This window comes from Myiozetetes cayanensis, unplaced genomic scaffold (assembly GCF_022539395.1).
Source record: "Myiozetetes cayanensis isolate MyiCay16 unplaced genomic scaffold, myiCay2020 scf1, whole genome shotgun sequence".
Classification (NCBI taxonomy): Eukaryota; Metazoa; Chordata; class Aves; order Passeriformes; family Tyrannidae; genus Myiozetetes; species Myiozetetes cayanensis.
In genome coordinates this window covers 123832729-123851726 of record NW_026086604.1, presented here as the reverse complement: position 1 = coordinate 123851726, position 18998 = coordinate 123832729, and the positions used below count along the sequence as shown (strand labels likewise).

Genomic DNA, 18998 nt, shown 5'->3' with positions numbered 1-18998 from the left:
AGAAAGCAAATTTAAAAAAGAAAACAGCTACTGAAAATTTTGAGCAATGCCAGCCACACTAAAAATCACAGTGCTAATTAATGCTGAGAATGTCCTGATTGCTACAGTAAATGTCTACTGGAGTTTGTGTGAAATTCCAGACACTGGTAAGTTTAACACTGAAAACCATTCATACAAAAGTGGTAAACAACGGGATTTCTAATGGAGAATAATTCGTGTTAGTGGTAGCAAAACTGCTTACATGAACTTTTGTTTGACTGAGTTTTAATATCCATACAATATCGTTATTTTAATTGTGATTATTTAGGAAAATTTTTACCCAGTAATATGGTTTCTTAGGTTTCTGTATCTTTATCTCTTCTAATTATTCCATTATTTTAGTAACTCCATACTTTTTTTTTACTGTCTCACTAGACAGAAACAGAAATAAAAATCCAAGTCAATGCTACTGCTGCCTCCCATTGGAGGCTTTGTCAGACCACTGCCTTCTCTGAGGTGCTACTAAAAACCATTGGATCTTCAACTTCTGTTACTGTAAATTTAAACATATCTCTACCCACTTAAGGAACCCACCACTTTATTTCATCTTCACTAAGAAACAGAGATTTTGACTAGACATACATCCAGAAAAAGGATCTCTCAGCTCTGTTACAAGGAGAAGATGTGTTTGTGGGCAGATCACAGAAGAATACAAGAAAAATAAAAAAAGACACATATAATGAAGTTGTGAATGCAGGATATAACCTTCAATAAAAGATAAATATGTGCATTGTGCTTTACTCCATAAATTACTTTCTCACAATACAAAGTTTAATGCACAATTTAATCTATACCGTGGCAAATTTTACCTCAAAATATAGATTGCTGTTTGTCTTTGATAATACTATACTTTATATTATGGGAATTGGGCTTTCTATTAAATCTCGAGTTACAGTGTTAGAAGATACACACCTGTTATCTGAACAACTGAGTCGATGAGCAGGATAAAAGACCACATCAACATCCAGTGGAGTAGTGAACTGTAAAGTTAAACCCTGGTCTACAAGGTATTAAAAAAATTGAATTAATCCAACACTGGAGTAGTCAGCCTGCAGAACAAAACAACCCCTAACTTTTGAGGTATTCTCTTATTCCAGGATTCCTATGAGCTGGGGGATTCGGCCGATCCAGTTAGTATAAGCACTCCAGGGCACTTGCTGAAAACAATCCAGACATTCTCTGCTACCAATACAACATGATCAACTACCATTTTCCACTTTTCTGACAGTTTCAAAATGCTATTCTACAAGTGGAATCAACCATTATTCCAGCATATAGTACTTGTTTATCTTAACTAAAGGCTTATAATATCAACCACGCTCTTTTCTATTTTCCTATTTCAAACATGGCAAAGTAACCACATAAAAAAAAGAATTTCAGCAGCACAACGTTTTCTCCAAACATCTAAATATTTACTTTGATTTTGTTAAATAAGGACAGATTACTAAACAACATTTATAAATAATTTCCTTAGAGAAGTCATTTTCTGCATCTCTGTCAAATTTTTTGTAGTCAGGCTGCACTACAAACCTTCTGAATTTATCAAAGACTTAATATATTCTTTGTAAAATTTCTGTTGAATAGAAAAACTGAAAGGATATTTTTTAAATGATAGCGAAGCACAACAGTGATGAACACGTCTAATGAAAATGAGTATTTCCTTATTCAAGTCATAGATAGATAAGATCCATTTGACTACATAAAAGTCAGATTTAACTAGGAGACAGACAGCAAACAGTGTGGTTGCTTAGATGCACATTACAGAATGCAATAAAAATGATAAATTCTAATTAATATGAATTTATGCAGGGCATATGTAACCAAAACTTAATCATATTCCATCCTGGAGGATTATTTATATTTAACAGTAAAGTCTGTTTAGCACACTTTGCTTGAATAATTTTTATTTTTTGAAAAGGTGACAAAATGCAGTTTCTACTAATATTCTTTTTATCTCATTCTGCAACCAACAACCAGAGAATCAAAGAGATGAATCCTCAAAAACACCTTTTACATTGACAGTTTGAAAATCTTGACCGACCTCTCTCCTCAAGGATGCATAGATACCATGCCATACCTAGGGCTTTATTTTCCCTTGAAGAGGTCCTCATTGCCCTCTTTCATCATCATATGTGAATTCCCTTCCTGACAGTTAGGTCTCAAGATAAAACATCTTTTTCTCATTTAGCATTTTCCCTAGGCCTTCACATTTAATCCTCCTCTTCAGATAATTTCTTCATAATCTCTTTAAATCAGGAGTTTCTTAGTTACTGACACAGGTTTATGTGTCTCTGGTCTCAAGTGGTGATTACTGCAAAAAGTCCTTACTCTGATTTTGAAAAAAAAAAAACAAAACAATAAAATATTGAAAAGAATGAGGAATTTTCAGCTATGTGATGGAACAGTTTCAACAAACGAGCTGACAGAACCCTTGAGAGGTAAGCTCTTTAATCAGAGGTCTGGTTAGGTAATTTTTTTCTCTCTCCCTCTTCCCTTCTGATAATTCCTCTTCCTGTGTATTTAGATACACTTTGAAATTCCTGCTCGACTGCCAATCCTAGGAAGGACTTCTGTCCTCCTCAGGTATTAATATGAAATAGGAACACTCAGTGTGCTGAAAATAAGGACATTCCAAGGGTCATACAAAGGGAAAATAAAATAAAATTCAGTGATTTTATGGTTTTTAGCCACCAAAGGTGTTGGAAGAGGAATTTCAGAAGTGTTGAAAACCCTCCTCTCTCTAATTCCATTTGTGGCACCAAACTAATTTTAAAATAGATTTGGGTCTTAGAATGTAAAATCTGACAAGGATGTAATGGTGCAGATGTTGTGTTTGTTCTTCTCTGTGGGTAAGTGGGAAACTAAGAAGTTAAAAAGCAGGGGAGCATTGAGACCCAAGTTCATATCAAGCAGTGAAGAAGCATGCTTTGGTTACAAGATCCGACAGCAACACCTTGAAACAGCAAAACCTTTGTTTATAGGCTATTGAAGTGAAGGCCCTTGTGCAGTCATCTTCCCAAGGCAGTGGAACTAGGAAAAAATCACATGCTGCTGCCTAAAAATGCTCAGAAACTCATTAAGGAGAACTCTTGGATTGTAGAGCTTGCAACACCCCTCTGGTCTCACTGGAAACCACCCGGCACACTGATTTCATTCAAGGCCTCCACTACCCCAAGGGTACCTGTGATCTTCTGTATATTGCCTACATTCATAGGATTGCCTTTCCTCTGATTCTCAACTGCATCAAAGGTTGAACAAGTTATCATCTAAGGACAATTCCCACATACTGTCACTTAACATAAGCATGAAAACATAAAAACTTAATTGATTTCTTCAGGAAACAGTGAGTTTTTTCTTTTTCCATTTCTGTTACCCGTAGAAAGCCTGTTTCAAGTTCTACCTTTGTTAAAAAGAAGGGGAAAACATTCTACTGAAATTATTATACATAATTATTATCATATATAAGACCAAGTCCTGGTATTACACAATTGCACATAGTTCAAATAGTTCTGCAGTCTTTAAAACAGATACTGCTGGCAAAGGTATTACCCCCTGGATTTTTTGTCATGACTTTTTTTGAATGAGATATCAATCCAGTCCTGCATCTTCCACCTCAAAAGAGGTGCCCTACTTCAAGGTGTTGAAAGATTAAATTTTAGTGTGATCAAACCTTGCTGATTTTGTGCCTGTAGTAATTATATTAGTAACTGCAGGAAGACATTACACCCAACACTGACAGCACATTACAGATGACCATGTTGATTTAAGAAAAACAAACAAAATCCAGGGTAGAAAGAAATAAAGGAGAGTTCTCATGTGGCAAGAAATGTCTAAGCTTAGTCAGTTCTGTACAGAAATGGTATATATATGTCCTGCATGATGAAATGACAGACCAAGAAAAATATGCATCTTCTTGTTTTGAAAGAGTCAAAACTGTATAGCAGTCTTTATTGAGGAATCAACAGTCATCACGTTGTTCTCTGCAAAACTTACAGATACATCAACATCTTAGACCATGGTGGGCAGTATAAACAAGATTATAAACTGGCTTTGAATATGAAAATCACAGAATACAGAAGGAGCCAGGTTGAAAGGGATCACAATGGGTCACCTGGTCTAAGCTCCCTGATCAACCAGTGTCATCCTAGAGCACGTTGAACAGTATTGTGTCCAGACAGTTCTTGAATATTCCCAGCAAGGGAGACTTCACAACCTCTCTGGGCCATCCGTTCTAGTGTGTGGTCTCTCACACAAAGAAGTTCTTCCTCATATTCAGATAGACAATATCCACTGCTGTCCCTTCGTCAATCCAGGTAGTTGTTTTCCATTGTCAAAGGCAAACATGCTTTACTTTCAGTGAATCCACGCTGACTCTCCTTATCACTTTCTTGTCATCCATGTGGATAGACACAGCCTCCAGAATGACCCGCTCCATCACCTTCCCAGGGATTGAGGTGAGGCTGACTGGCAAGTAGTTCCCTGGGTCCTCCTTCTTGCCCCTTATGAAGACTGGGGTGATGTTTGCTTCCACCAGTCTTGAGGCACTTCTCCTGATCACCATAACCATTCAAAGACGATCATGTGTAGTCCAGCTATGGTGTCTGCCAGTTCTCTAACCACTCATGGATGCAATCTGTCAGGGTCCATGGACTTGTGGATGTCAAGTTTGCCTAGGTGTTCTCTAACCCAATCCTTCTTGACCAAGGGAAATACTTCCTTCCAAAATTGCTTTACCTTGATCTTTTTGGTCAGAGATTCCTGGGGCTGGTCTCATCAGTAAAGACCAGTGTAAAGAAGGCATTCAGTAAATATGTCTTCTTTGTATCCTCTTTTACCAGGGTCCCCTCTCCATTTAGTAATGGGCCCATATTATCCTTTGTTTTCTTTTTGTTATTGATGTATTTGGAAAAGACCTTCTTCTTGTCCTTGACATCCCTGGCCATATTTAATTGCAGATGGGCCTTGGCCTTCCTTGTCTCATTTTTACCTACTCTGAAAACCTCTGTATATTCATTCAAAGTGGCCTGACCCTGCATCCAACTCCTCTGTGTTTCCTGCTTACACTTGTGAAACAACAGGAGTTCTTTATTCATCCATGCAGATCTCTTGCCCCCTGTGCCAAATTTCTTGCTCATTGTGATGGCATCATTCTTGAGTCTGGAGGAAGTGATCCTTGAATATCAACCAACTCTCTTGGACCTCTCTGCCTGCAGGGCCTGTTCCCCTAGGATTCTTCCAAGAGTCCCTGAAGAAGCTAAAGCCAGTTCACCTGAAGTCCATGGTTGTAATCTTATTTTCTGCCCTGTTTCCTTCTCACCTCATACTGAGCTCCACAACCTCGTGGTCACTACAGCCAAACCTTCACATAGCCAATGAGGCCTTCCCTGTTTGTTAGTAGGTCAAGCAGCACACCATTCTTTGTGGGATCCTCCACTATCTATGACACCAAGTTGTTATCAATGCCTTCCAGGAACCTCCTGGACTATTTGTGCTTTGCTGTGCTGCTTCTCCCACACATGTCAGGGTAAAAGTTCTCCACAAGAACCAGTGCCCAAGACTTTGAGGTTGCTTCTAGCTGCCTACAGAAGGCCCTATCAACTTCTTCCTCCTGATCAGGTGGCCTGCAGCAAACACCCACAACAGTGTCACCCTTACTAGTCAGTCCCTTTATCCTAAACCATAAGCTCTTGACTTGCTTGTCATCCATCCCAAGACAGAGCTTGATACATGCCAAGTGTTGCCTCACATAAAGGGCAACTCCACCACCGTGCCTTAACAGTGTGTAGCCCTTCAGGACAACATTCCAGTCATGTGAGCTATGCCACCACATCACTGTAACTGCACTGAGATCAAAACCCTGTGACTGCACACATACCTCTAGTTCCTCCTGTTTGTTCTCCATACTGTGTGCATTGGTGTACAGGCCCTTCACAGAACTATTTGACTGTGTCAATATCACAGTAGGGGTGCAAAGGGATGACCCATAGTCCTGTCTTGTAATTATGTCTTAGGCTGCTTGTGCTTGCTTGAGGTATTCCCTCTTTAAGCTTCCTTTTGCTACTACAGCAGTCATTACAGTTCTCCCCTTCCCACACCTGATCTCTGTGGAGCCTGGCCATGTTCCCAACCCCCTTCAAATCTAGTTTAAAGCTCTCTCAACAAGCCCTGAGCTAAGATTCTTTTTCCAGCTTTGAGACAGGTGGACCCCATTTGTTGCCAGCAGACTTGGTGTTGTATAAACTGAACCATGATCAAAAAACTCAACATCACTCTAAAAATAAAACAAACTGGACAATAAATTTTAACAGAAGTTAACACATGCAGTTTTTTCTGAGTTGTGGCACATAGATACATCCTTCTTCTTTTCTTTTTTTTGTGCATACATAGAAACAATTCAATAATATTCAGTAAAATTCAAAAGAAAATCATAATGGTTAAGGTAGAATAGGAACGAAATTTAAAACATTTCAGGTACTCACAGAAATTCAATGTAGCAGTGTAGAACCTGAATCAAACAACTATTCATTACAAATTAAATTAGTAGAATGAGAGAAGGCAATTACTGATGAACAAACAGGTAATGAAAAATCTTTTTCGACTGGAAAAGTTCAACACTTGGCAGTGTGTGAACCTCACATCAATGGAATCACCAGCCCTAAGTACCACAGCTTCTCTTCCATGAGTTGCTAAAAGCTGCTGTTCTCTAGCTCACATCATCAAGCAGACATACATCATGACTCAACTCTGGGAATCTAGCTGTTTCATAACTTCGCTTTAGTTTATGTCAAAAAAACCCAAGATGACTTTCCCAGTGACCACACAAAGTGAACCAGCTGTGTATTTGTAACTGAATAAATTGCATACACCAGGTCTGCACAGTATGGAATGAGAATGTTTGGTGAGAAACCTAGTTTAAACACTAGTAATTATGATCAACTATGTTCATCTAAAAGCCATCCAAAACTTTGAAGGTCCATTAAACACACCAGAACAGCAAATACCCATTCTCTCAAGAGATCAAAAAAAGTTACAAAAGCCAAAACCTCAAAGCAGTTTCAGTTGGAGAAGTAAAAATGCCTTAGTGGTGGCATCCATATCACAAGATGGTGGTCATTAGAAGGGACTTCTGGAGGTAAGTTTTAGTTCAATCTCCCTGCTCAAAGCAGATTGTTTACAACATTGTCCATGCTGAATCAAAGATAATTGAGAACCCAAAAGGTTAAACTTTTGAGCATTGCGAAAACCTCCAATTTTTATGGTAGCACACAGGAGGATGGTAGTAAATAGGAAGTCATGACCCCTGGGAGATTTTCATAGATTGGAAGCAAACACTTCATATTTGAAGAACACTCCACCCCTCCACCTAATGCAACAAAAAATCCCCCCAAACTGCACAAACAAAACACCAACCCCTCAAGAAAAAAAAAATCAAACCAAACAATCAAAAAAACAAAAACCAGACAAACAACAACAACCCACACACACACTATTATTCTACAGGAGAAAGAATGCCTCAATTCAAGCCTTACAACCATTGTAGATTATTGTCAAGGGCATCCTTAAGAAAACACAGTGCAGTAAACCAGTACAGAAGACATGGAGTAGCATACAGCAAGACATTATTTCAAAAATCTTTAGAAATAAAAAACCAGACGGATGCAGATCATAAACAGCACTTGCAAAAGTTGAAGACAGATGAAATTCAATACAAAAAAAAGCATGGTTCTCAAAAAATGGACATAACTGGTCCCAAAAGGCATATAATGAAGCTGACTTCCTAGACAAAGTCTCACTACACATTCCCCTACCCTGTCTCCCTCACAGAAGAAGCAAAATACCATCTGAATTGCATAAGTTTACAACTGTCTAGTTTTATTATCACTTCTGATACTTTAGCTGAACTTTATAAATCCTATACTAGATATTCCTTCAGATCACTGACCAGCAATTCTCCCAGTTCACTTTCTAGATCCTCCCACAAGAGAAGGGGAAAAACAAAAAAATTCAATAAACAGCTAAGAAAAAGAGTGCAAAAATTTATTTTAAGCCAAACAGAGATGCATTGCCTTATTCACAGCATCTTGCCATTCATCATTTGAAAAGAGCCACTCTTGTTTTTCATGACTTGTTATTCATCATGTTATCACCAAATCACTGATGTTTTATGCCTGCAATATTTCTTACTGCAGGCAAAACAGAGGACAGAGTTCACAGAAGAAAAGCTGAAGGGAAGAATAGCTCTTCACCAGCAAAGTAATTAGATCATACCTATTTACACAAAAGTTTCTTAAGAGCAGTCTTTGCCAGGATGGGAGAAAAGGGATAGAAGACAAAAGCCAGCCCAGTTTTCTGCTTGCTGGTTTAACTGACATGGCTTCAGAGCACGTGTACTATGTGCAAAGTAAGTGGATAGCAAAGTAAGTCCACAGCAAATAGACAGCACATCTTCTAAAGTAGTAGTTAACTAGGAATATTATTATCCTCAATCTTTTAACATTTTAAATACAATCCTTTAAAGCATTAACTGGAGACAAAATGCTGGGAGAGCTTATTCTACTGATGCCTAGCAATTGAGGGTGAATGTAAAATGCTGTATGAAAATGCTATACAATTACTGTGGTTTTGCATAAACCTGTGCTTGTATTTCATCCCTCTTTAAACATGTGCTGAACATCTAAAAATCTGTAATGGAAATAGAAATTATATTTTTAATTTTTCGATGGTTCAAAAGTAAAAAAGGGTCACTGTCATTGCATAACCCATCTTTCAGTCAGAAGTGAAAGTTGCAAAGGATTTTCCCTTCCTCAGATTTCTCTTTCTGGTGTTATTGGAGAGCTTGTCTTCTTGTTTAAATGAATTTCCTTTTAATCTCCTCCCTGAGCTGCTGGATAGATGGAGCCTCTTAAAAAATTCAGGATATCACTGTAATTGTAAATTGATCTGCTTCTGTGGCAGAAGGCTGGGTCCCTCTATCCAGGAAAGAGACTGACTTCTCAAAGTTGTTTTTCAGACAAATGATTGATTTGCACTCTCTCTTGCTATTATATTATCCTTTTTATGGAAAAGCAGTTTTTCAACAAGACTACTACTTTTTGGATTGTTTTATTTCTGGCAACATACAGGGAAGAAAGCTGACAAAGCCAATGAGAAATATTTCCTGACTTGTATTTTTTAAATTTCCTAAAGGAGAGTTTGACTCTAGGAACTAAAACTGTACCAAGACAACTAAAATGCACATATTCATCACTGCTTAAGTCCTGAATTAATGTAATATATTAATAGACACAGGAAAATTCCCCACAGATTTCTAATGCAGAGTTAAGGCTGAAACACTGTTATGACTATGCAATCCTTAAAACAGACACGTAACTCATTAGGATCAAAGTAGAGGAAATTATCCATCTACTGTGGTGCTGAATCCACACAGCCTATTTGCCTTTGGCTCTTTGGTTATGAGATCTGGCATCACTTGGATTATTTCACCTAATCCATCATTAGCTTTCACGTGTCCTATATACTGTGCAACAAACCTAAATTTAACAAACCCAACTCCCCATCAATTACCACACTGAATATATTACATGTCAGCACAGGGCACAAAGATTAGACATGCTGAATTACACCTTTCTTTGTGAAAAGTCAATATTTTTAGAGCACTGTTAATGATGCTGACTCCGATTGTAATAAACGTTTCTTCCTATTGTGGACAGGCACTAATACTGTGACCTTTATGTACAAGGCAGAGGTGTGAACAAAATGAAAAACCTCAGAAGACACAGAAAACACATGAGAGATCCCAGAAACAGTGCCACGGAGTCACTAATGTGTGCTTTTTTAATTGCAATATTTGCTTGGATGGTGGAATCCTGAAAGATGACCTATTTTTTTCCCCCTATAATCCTTCCAGTAAGCATTAGTAATTTAGATTAACTTTCTCCCTCCACATAAACAAAGCAGACAAAAAGGTTATTACTCACAACAAAAACTAAATACACTGCTGCTGTGTTGTCACAGCATCCTTACTTACCGGTCTTCCACAAATACACTGATGAAGTTTGAAATTCACTTTGTGCACGAGTGTCCCAGATTCCCAGCAGCAGAAGCATGAGAACTCCCACGCACCGGGCTGGCACGGCAGAAACCCCTGGACCACGGCAGAAAGGAGCGCTCCCCTCACTCAACCCCATGCCTCCAGCAGCCTGCTGCTGCCTCCAAAACCCGCAGCACGACCACGAAACCTTCTTCAAATAATACTCCCCTCTTCAGAATTTCTTCACGGGGAGGAAGGGACTGGAAACCTCTCTTCCGCTATTGTGCATGGCAGTTGAAAAGGAAAAACTGTTTAACACCAGGGAACAATAGAGTCCTCACTCGCTCTTGTTGCTGCGGCGGCGGCGGCGGCTACTCCTGCTCGTATGGTTGCTGCTCCACGCTCTTCCATTCAGTGGTTATAGCACTTTTCCATCAGCTAAAAGCGAGACAGCTGTCCGCAGGGGGCTCCAGCTGACTGAGCAGGTTATCTTGCTCTGGGAGGCAGCAGCAGTCATTTACACCAGCTGGAGAGAGTGAGAGACAGAGAGAAACAGGGATGAGGAGAAACACAAATAGCCCAGCGCTGTAATCTCAGCGCAGAGTGACTGCAAAAGGCTGGCTTCCCAGACGCGTCTCTCCCTGGAATATCCCAAATGATACACACGAAGAAGAAAAGAAGAAATCATCATCAGACACGCTTCAGAAACACAAGTCATTCAACCAGAACAGAGATAAACAGAACAATATATAATAATTAAGAGAGCATCAGACATTTATCCTGATAACAATATGTATGCTGCATTAACTGTTCTGTAAACAACAAAAAAATGATTGCACATGCACAAAACAGACAATTAAGACCTTAAAAAGGAAAATGGAAGAGAATGTATGAAAAACAAACAAACAAACAAACCCCATTACTTTGTCTTGCTTATTTATCAAATTTGTTTCAGGTAATGACATATAGCTATTTGCTCTGGGGAAAGATGAATACATGTATATGATAGTGTGTATGTATGTGTAAGCATATCACCTCCATGGTAGAAGAAGTGTGCACATAATATATAATGCAAGATAACATCCTTCCCTATCCAGCAAGTATGTACACATATATACATGCATAAATATCAACTGTGTAATTTAAAATAATTTGAAGATCAAGTTATCAATCATTTTACATATGAAAGTATTCAGGATACATTAGGCTGTCAAGATGATACAAAAACGTGGAGAGAGACAAAGCTTTTTAAATGGGGATCTTTATCTCTCCCGCCCACTACACAGTGAACAGACACAATAACAAGCCTAAAGATTGGGCTTCTGACACCTATAAACGAGGAAGCAGATGAGGAATTTTCAAGAAAACCTATATCATATTCAAAAAGTTACATTAAAAATGCAAACAAATAGCATGAACACAGGACCCAGAGCTGAAAAATGATGGAGCCATTGTTGTTTAAAGAAGAAACCCTCAGTCAACCTCTCTTGGGACGCCTGTCATTTTGCACAACCTTCCCAGACTCAGCCTTTTCACATGCATTAGACTAAAATCAGTAGTGATCAAATAATTCCCAAGTCCTTGCCTGTTTAAATATTCTGACATCAGAGCAAATTAGCAATGTTGAAGGTTGCAAATTCGTCTTTGTTTACTTTCCACTCTGTTACGCCTCTAAGAGGGAATTAAAGGCTCAGGGAGCTCTAGCACCATGAGGCTGTGATTAAGAGAGATAAGCAAGTGTGGATTACTGTTCCTCAGCTGTTGAAAAACAGGCAACAATCAGGAGATTATAGGTTGATAAGGGATACACAGAAAGCCATGATCTTAACAAATTTATGGCATCCTGATGCAGAACTTGTACCCTCATCTAAAGCACTTCAGGAGATACATTTTATTCACTTACGTTACATCATGCTGTGTTCACGTTAGAAAGCACGGATCCCCCTTCAGTCTGTGCTTTGCTGAACTAGACAAAACACTGTTTTAAATCAAAATACTCTCTGAGTTTATTGATTTATAGCAATTTTACAGCTAAATTTGGGGTTAAGTTAATCACACACATATTATTTGACTTGCTAGGTAGAGGGACTTGAGAGGGACTTATTCTATCTAATAAAAACAACGCCAGATTCATAATTTATGAAAAACAGGATTACAACTCTAAGGGCTTAAAGAAGTTTTAAGAACATCAGGAAATCTATGGCAACAGCTTTTTACTGACTTGCATAGTTAAAATAAAACACAGCTTACACATTCCTTTGAAAAATTAAGAGTAAAAATATTTTAGCCAGAGCTATGCACTAGAGGAACAGTCAAGTTTATACAGTGACTAGGGGAAAAGGCAACCTTTTTGGAGTTATTAAATACAATGGCTTCTACCTAGAATTTTTTATGAATGTATAAAGAAAGCCTCTGAGAATATTTTGTACGTGACTCAGATCATCTGGAAACATCATCAGGGAACAGATCATCCATGTAGTTGGCACAATGAATCAAAGTGGGTTTTGACAGCAGAACAAAGCAGTATCATGAGAGAGGGTAAGCACACACACAAAAACACTCCAATATTTTCTTATATTTATGCAATTACAGGACCACATTCTTTAAAACCACTAAAATAGAGATTTTTAAAATAAAATATTTTCACACTACTTTTAATGATTTTACAGTTTTTTTGGTCAAAAAATCAATGAACCATGAGAGACACATTTCATCTTTTTTGTTGTAAGACACTATGATGAATTTAGAACTGTTCAGAAATATGTTACAGAGACAAAAGTGAGGGAATATTAATAATACAAATGTATCTGTGTGTCTGGAAAAAAAAAAAAAAAAAAAAAAAAAGGATTCCTGAAGAGCTGGTTTTGGCAAACACTAGATCACTTATGCAGTACATACACTATTACTCAGGACAGGAAAAGGCTGGTGATACCACAGGCCAAAGAGTAGGCTGATGCCTGAAGACAGAGACACCAACACCAACCTCAGCAATATAACTGCAGGAGTTGGACTTTGGACACAAGAGGGAATATATCCTGACTGTAAGCATCCGCTGCTGTCAGCATGCCTTACCCGGAATGCTTTGTTAGCATTTTCCACCCCAGTGTATCCAATGCGCTCCTACCCTTGTCCTATTTGCTACTGGGGTTCCCTCCAGTTAACAGTGCAACCAGTATTTCCAGTCCACTGGCAACCCATCTTCTAATATATGTTCAACAATCATAATTATTCAGTTTTCTATGGCTTAGACATTCCCAAAGAAACAGTTAGGTGCTTTTGAGAAGAAACCTCTAGACAAAGCATAGAAATAAACTACAATTGACATTAGTATGCACATCACAAACTTAACAGTGTCAGTGTTGTCCCTTAGAGCACCAACATACAAGCTTTGGTAGACTTTTATTCAGATACAATTATTTCTTTAGATGTAGATGTGGCACTTAAGGACACTGTTTAGTGGTGGATTTGGCAGAGCTAGGTCAATGACTGAACTCAATGATCTTAAAGCTCTTTTCCACACCAAATGATTCTACTATTTTATTTGAGGCACAGCAGCTACATGAAGTCTGTAAACTGCTCAAACAAATGATTGACAACTTAGCACCTTTTCATTTTCTTGAAAAAAATATTACTAACTTCAAAGACCTTCGTGAAAATAAGGTAGAGTTAACTGTGAAATATTGGAATTACTTTGTTCGTATCTCCAAGCATTAAACAGTTAGAGGATGACAAAACAAACATGCCATACCTTTTTTTAATTGGAAATAGAAATGATAACAAGATATATATTTCAAATAGAATTACCCTGCTGGTATTCCACTGCTACCAGGAAGTCCTGCACTAGCACTCTTGTCTTTATGAAATGCCATGAATAAAAGCTTCGTGTTCATATTAATCTTACAATCTGATGATGTATTTCTACACATAGGGAGGTCAAAGAGCATGCAGAGAGTACAAAATATATAGGGCACACTTGTTTCTAGAGTAAACGATATAAACTGAAGAGCTGCATCCAGCATCACTTTCATTCGCCATCAATTTCAGATTCTGGTTGAGCTAGAAGTCTTTAGAAAAGTTTCAGTCCATTTCTCTAGATCTATAGAAGATGTTTTATGGACTCTACAACTGAACCCCACTAAACCATCTGTTCTGCATGAGTACCAGGATACCACAAAAAACCCACCCCAAATTCTAAAGAATGAAAAATATTTTATTTCTTGTGCAGAAAAGTCAAAATCCTCTCCATCTAAACTCTAGTCATTTTATCTCCGAGACTTTTCTCCCTTCCTTAGGTGTGAAAATAACGAATGCTGCCAAAGCCAAATGAGACACCTATCTCCTAGACATCTAGCTCTACAGTTATAATGAGTTTATTACAACCAATGGCCACTAGATAATACAGTACCTCGTACTTCTGAAAAGCACTCTAAATTTGTAACATGCTGATACGGTTCAGTCACTGTATTAGAATGCCCTTGGATATATCCCCTTCATGGGATGCAAGGGTATGGTTGCAACCCTAACCTTTAAAAAAGTTAGGAAGGTGTAGTATGTTCTCTTACATGCATGTTTGTCTTGCAACATCCATGACCAAAATAATTCATGCAACAGCTAAAAGAAGCTTTTGTTCTCTTCATTCCCTGGCATAAACTCACGGGCCAAAAATTCTAGCTCTGCATTTTGTGAGAGCCTGACATCCATGCAGATATTTTACTACAGTTACAAGTGTATTGTAATAATTTTCTTGAGATGGGAACTGCAAGAATTTTATTAGATATTGAGAACTTCAGGATGGAATAAGGTGTACAATGCTCTTCAAGGCTTTGCTGCAGATCATTAAGTACTATTTACCAGACTAAGTAACAGTCTCTTATTTTACTTCATATCAGTGCTAGAGAGGCCAGCCAGGGAAGCCACAAAAAATATCCTAAACATGAAAATTTGGGACAAAAATATTATTTTTTTTTTAAATCTGGTAGCACCAGTGTTTAAGTCAATTTAAAAATTAAATGTGCTGTGCAAAACTTGCAGCTGAAAAAAGTTATTTTTTAGGGATCCTTAACATATGGCCTCTAGGTGTCACACTCGACCATGTCATCATATGCTAGTATGGATTTCTCTTATTCTTTAATAGCAGATAAGAGACCCTGATTTTGTCCTTTCATTATAACACATCCTCTTTTTAAACTTGCAATATCTAAAACAAAAAAACCAAAACCAATCCAGCCTCTTTCATACAAATAGCATCATTTTTTTATGGTGTTCCCAGAGCAAATGTTTTTGCAAATATTAGAGACGTTATGATGCCTGTTTGTTAAATTTGTATCATTCTTTTAGATCATGGAATTGGAGAACAAATTAGGAATTTTGAGAGTTATATGTGTGAGCTGAGCAGAAGTAAAGCATTGCATATGCAAAATTACTGGAGTATGGTAATAATGTACACTTAAACTCTTCAGTACTTCCTGATTACTTAAAAAAATTTGCAACAAGAAAAAGTCTGGTTCTGACTTTACGAATGCTTTGCTTTTGTTAAGGTAAGTTAGTAATTCTTGGACTGATTTATCTTTTATATAAGGTTTTCTTTTTATTGTTTGATTATACTGGTTAGAGGGTGAGGGGGTAGGTAATTTTTGGTTTTTAATCTAATTTAAATCTAGGTCTTTTCCTAGACATTTTTTCATTGGTATGGTGTGGGTTTTTCCGTTACAAAAACAGAAGTGTTTTGGGCTTTTTTTAACCTGGTTATTGTAATTTTTCTGTAGATCCCCTTGGTAGGTAACAAAATCAACATCCTTGGCATGGAACATGGAAAAAAGTAAGACTGGGCACAAAAGTGAGCATGGAGCATAAAGCTAACCTCTAAGTTAGTAGGACAGAAAACTTAGGAAAGAGTAAGTGATAGGAAGAGCCAAGAAAACAGGGTGAAATCAGGATAATCATATAAGTGGAGAAAAAAAAATACTGTGAGGAAGTAGTGAAAACCCAAATCTGTGTGGATGTGCTATATACTGTTTAGTCTTTTAACGCATTTGGCATTGATCTACAGTTTGTGTACCTACGTGATTAAGACTTCACAAGCAATGGAGCTTTTTTAATCCAACTTTAGTTACCTCCGTCTCAGAAAGCCCAACACAGACTTCACTAATGGACAAAACAAACAAACCCAATTGACCGTAATTGCCATTTAGAACCAGTTTTCTAACTCAAAGCCCATTATACTAGATTTTCCAACAGATAAACAAAACACAGGATTTTAATGGGACTTTCCAAGTCAACTCTGTTCCCCCAACGTGTGCATGTACTTTGGAAATTTTTATGCCTAAAATTGATGGGAATAGCAAGCCCCCATGCCTAGCATGAATTTATGATGAAAATAAATGTTTATCCAAATAACATCCTCACTGGAGAAAAACAGTGGTTAAAACTTATAGTTGTACACGCAAATAAGTAAAATTATTCACAGGACCTGAAAAGCAGGCAGGGAGATTTCAAAGATGCAATGGAGAGGTAAGCATTGAAATCCCTGACAAGGGGAACAGAAAGAGAATGGAATAAACAAAGAAAATCAGTGCCCATTATTGTCTTTGAAAATCCTCTCCAGGGAGAGTTTAGTAATTTGCACATACCAAATCACCTTAAACAAAAGCCACCTTCAGTCAATTTTAAGCCTTTTCCTTATTAAAATCCTATTGATTGATCATTCTTCATCTAAATGTCTGACAAGCCAATTTCCATTTTCAAGGAGGGAAATGTTGCTCTTCTTTTTCAGGCCATAAATCACTCAAACATTCTGTTATCAATTCTAAAAATAGTTAAGTAATAGAAATTAATAAGAAAATTAAACAAGGCTTCTTTCTTTTGTGAGTTGTTGTTTTCATTGGTGCAGGGTTTTTTAACTTAACCAATACATTTAATGGTTTCCAGAAATCGACAGACTCATTAGTAGTGACAAACACAATATAGGTGCAAATAGCTTTTAATAATTTGTTAACCTCTTAAGAGTTCTAACTTAGCTGGCCAAAAGTACAGCTGTGTGTTTTGTGCTGGCTTCAAGAGTTCAATAAACAAGAGGAGTATAACTTCAGGAAACTGATTAATTGATCTCACACCATTCTGACATGGGGTAAGATGAGGTTAGATTTAAACCATTCTAAATTTTGGTTCAATTTTGATTTGCTAAATAACTAAGCCCTAACCCCATTATATCATTAATACTTTGCAGAATCTTAGTTTATAAATAAGGTTAGAGCACTGAAGATAATATCTCAAAATAAAACCTTCACTCTCTAATTTTCATACAAAAGCTTCACAAGTGTGTTCCATCTGTTAATACTTTCATTATATGGTAGATGCTTTACCTGGGAGGTAGAGGCAAATCTATTCCTACTGGTCAATCTTACTATGGAAAATGACAGGTCACTCGTTGAAGTCAACTCTGGAGCAAACTAAAATGCAGAAAGTAAATCTAAATAAGGAAGGCAACAAAGTTAACAAATTCTAAGCACATATTAATGAAAGCAGGTTATCATTTCAAACCAAAAAGACTAGTTTCAAAATGCTGAGCTGTATTAACTAAACCTCCCATTCTCCTACATGCTGACTTTTCTTCCTTTTCTGCTGCTGCACCACCATCCTCTCCTACATTCCATTGCACCAATATTTCTGTGACAAAAAGCGAGTAACAAAATCTATGCACCAAGATAGTTGACATCACAACCACATATAACTGGATTTTCTGCATGAAGATCACAATGCATAGAATGCATTCTGTGGGCTGCTGAAAAACGTTCTCCAAATTATCAGCATTAACATTAAAATTAGAGCCTCACTAGAGGGATCAAACCAAGCTTCAGGTGACCTGACACTTCAGGACAGGAAAAAGATTCAATAAATTCACACCGCTGTTTGTGACAAAAGACAATATTGCCAGTTTTCTCCAATTGTTATTATATTTGTATATCTGAAAATAGGATAAAAAGCTTTCCCAATTAACTGTTACTGGGAGCTCTGGTACTCCAACAGGTTTTTCCCGTGAGGTCCAACACTAACTGTGGTCTAAATAACTGACAGTTGCATCTATACAATCTCTGCAGAATATGCAACAATTTACTTTGATATACTGCTCACTGTAGGAAGAAATGGTGTGGAGGAGATTTAAAAAAGTTTTCTCAGTGACTGAACTATTATTGAAATACTACAGAAACTTGCAAAGCATTTGTCTCTAGATTATCTCTGAGTTCAGTTGTAACCATCCAGCTAAATGAGAGCACGATTTCCCTGGGACAAGGAAATTTAATTTACACAGATGAAGTAGGTTGAAGAGCACTAAAAAATGAAGCATGACTTTGAAACCACAATGACAATGTTTGAATGATGCTGAGTTCAGCTAAAACAACCTGAGTTTAAATAAAGAGATGAATATGATTTATTAGTGAAAAAAAAAGGCACGTCAAGCATAAAGCAAAAGTCAAACTTCATATAAGAACCTACTTCCTAGATGTATCAATAAGATAAAAATAATTTATGATTCTTCCACATATTAAAATTATGCTAACAAGACATTAACACAATTTATGTCAGCTTGAATTCTCTTTGCACCCATATATAAATACAGATACGACACAAAACTTCAGTTGTTTGGCTGATATATCAATGCCTAAGTAGGTGGTTACTCCTCTGAGATATCCCACACAGCAAAAAGAAAATGGCAATTTCTGTATTGTGTTGCTAAAATACTCTCACCACTAGGTCCAGCTTCATCCATTTCCTGCAGACATTTCTACGCATGCTCCAACATTAATGTCTCCATCACACAGATTAACTCAGAGGTATTTTCAATGCTTTAATGTTTACAGAAGCTATTTTTAGTATATAAGTATTTAGTATTTTTCTTTATATCAACTAAAAAACCAAATAATTTTCAAGT

At 37.3% G+C, this 18998-nt stretch overlaps 1 protein-coding gene across 1 annotated transcript in view; it reads right to left on the bottom strand.

The window, feature by feature from the left end:
- The window catches only part of THSD7A (thrombospondin type 1 domain containing 7A), a 263425-nt gene that overhangs the window by 186122 nt on the left and 58305 nt on the right, over positions 1-18998 (bottom strand). Inside the window, exon 2 of the mRNA XM_050332888.1 lies at positions 10067-10595. Within this exon, the coding sequence (XP_050188845.1) occupies positions 10067-10226 (160 nt within the window). The 5' untranslated portion in view covers positions 10227-10595. The remainder of the gene's footprint in view (positions 1-10066; positions 10596-18998) is intronic.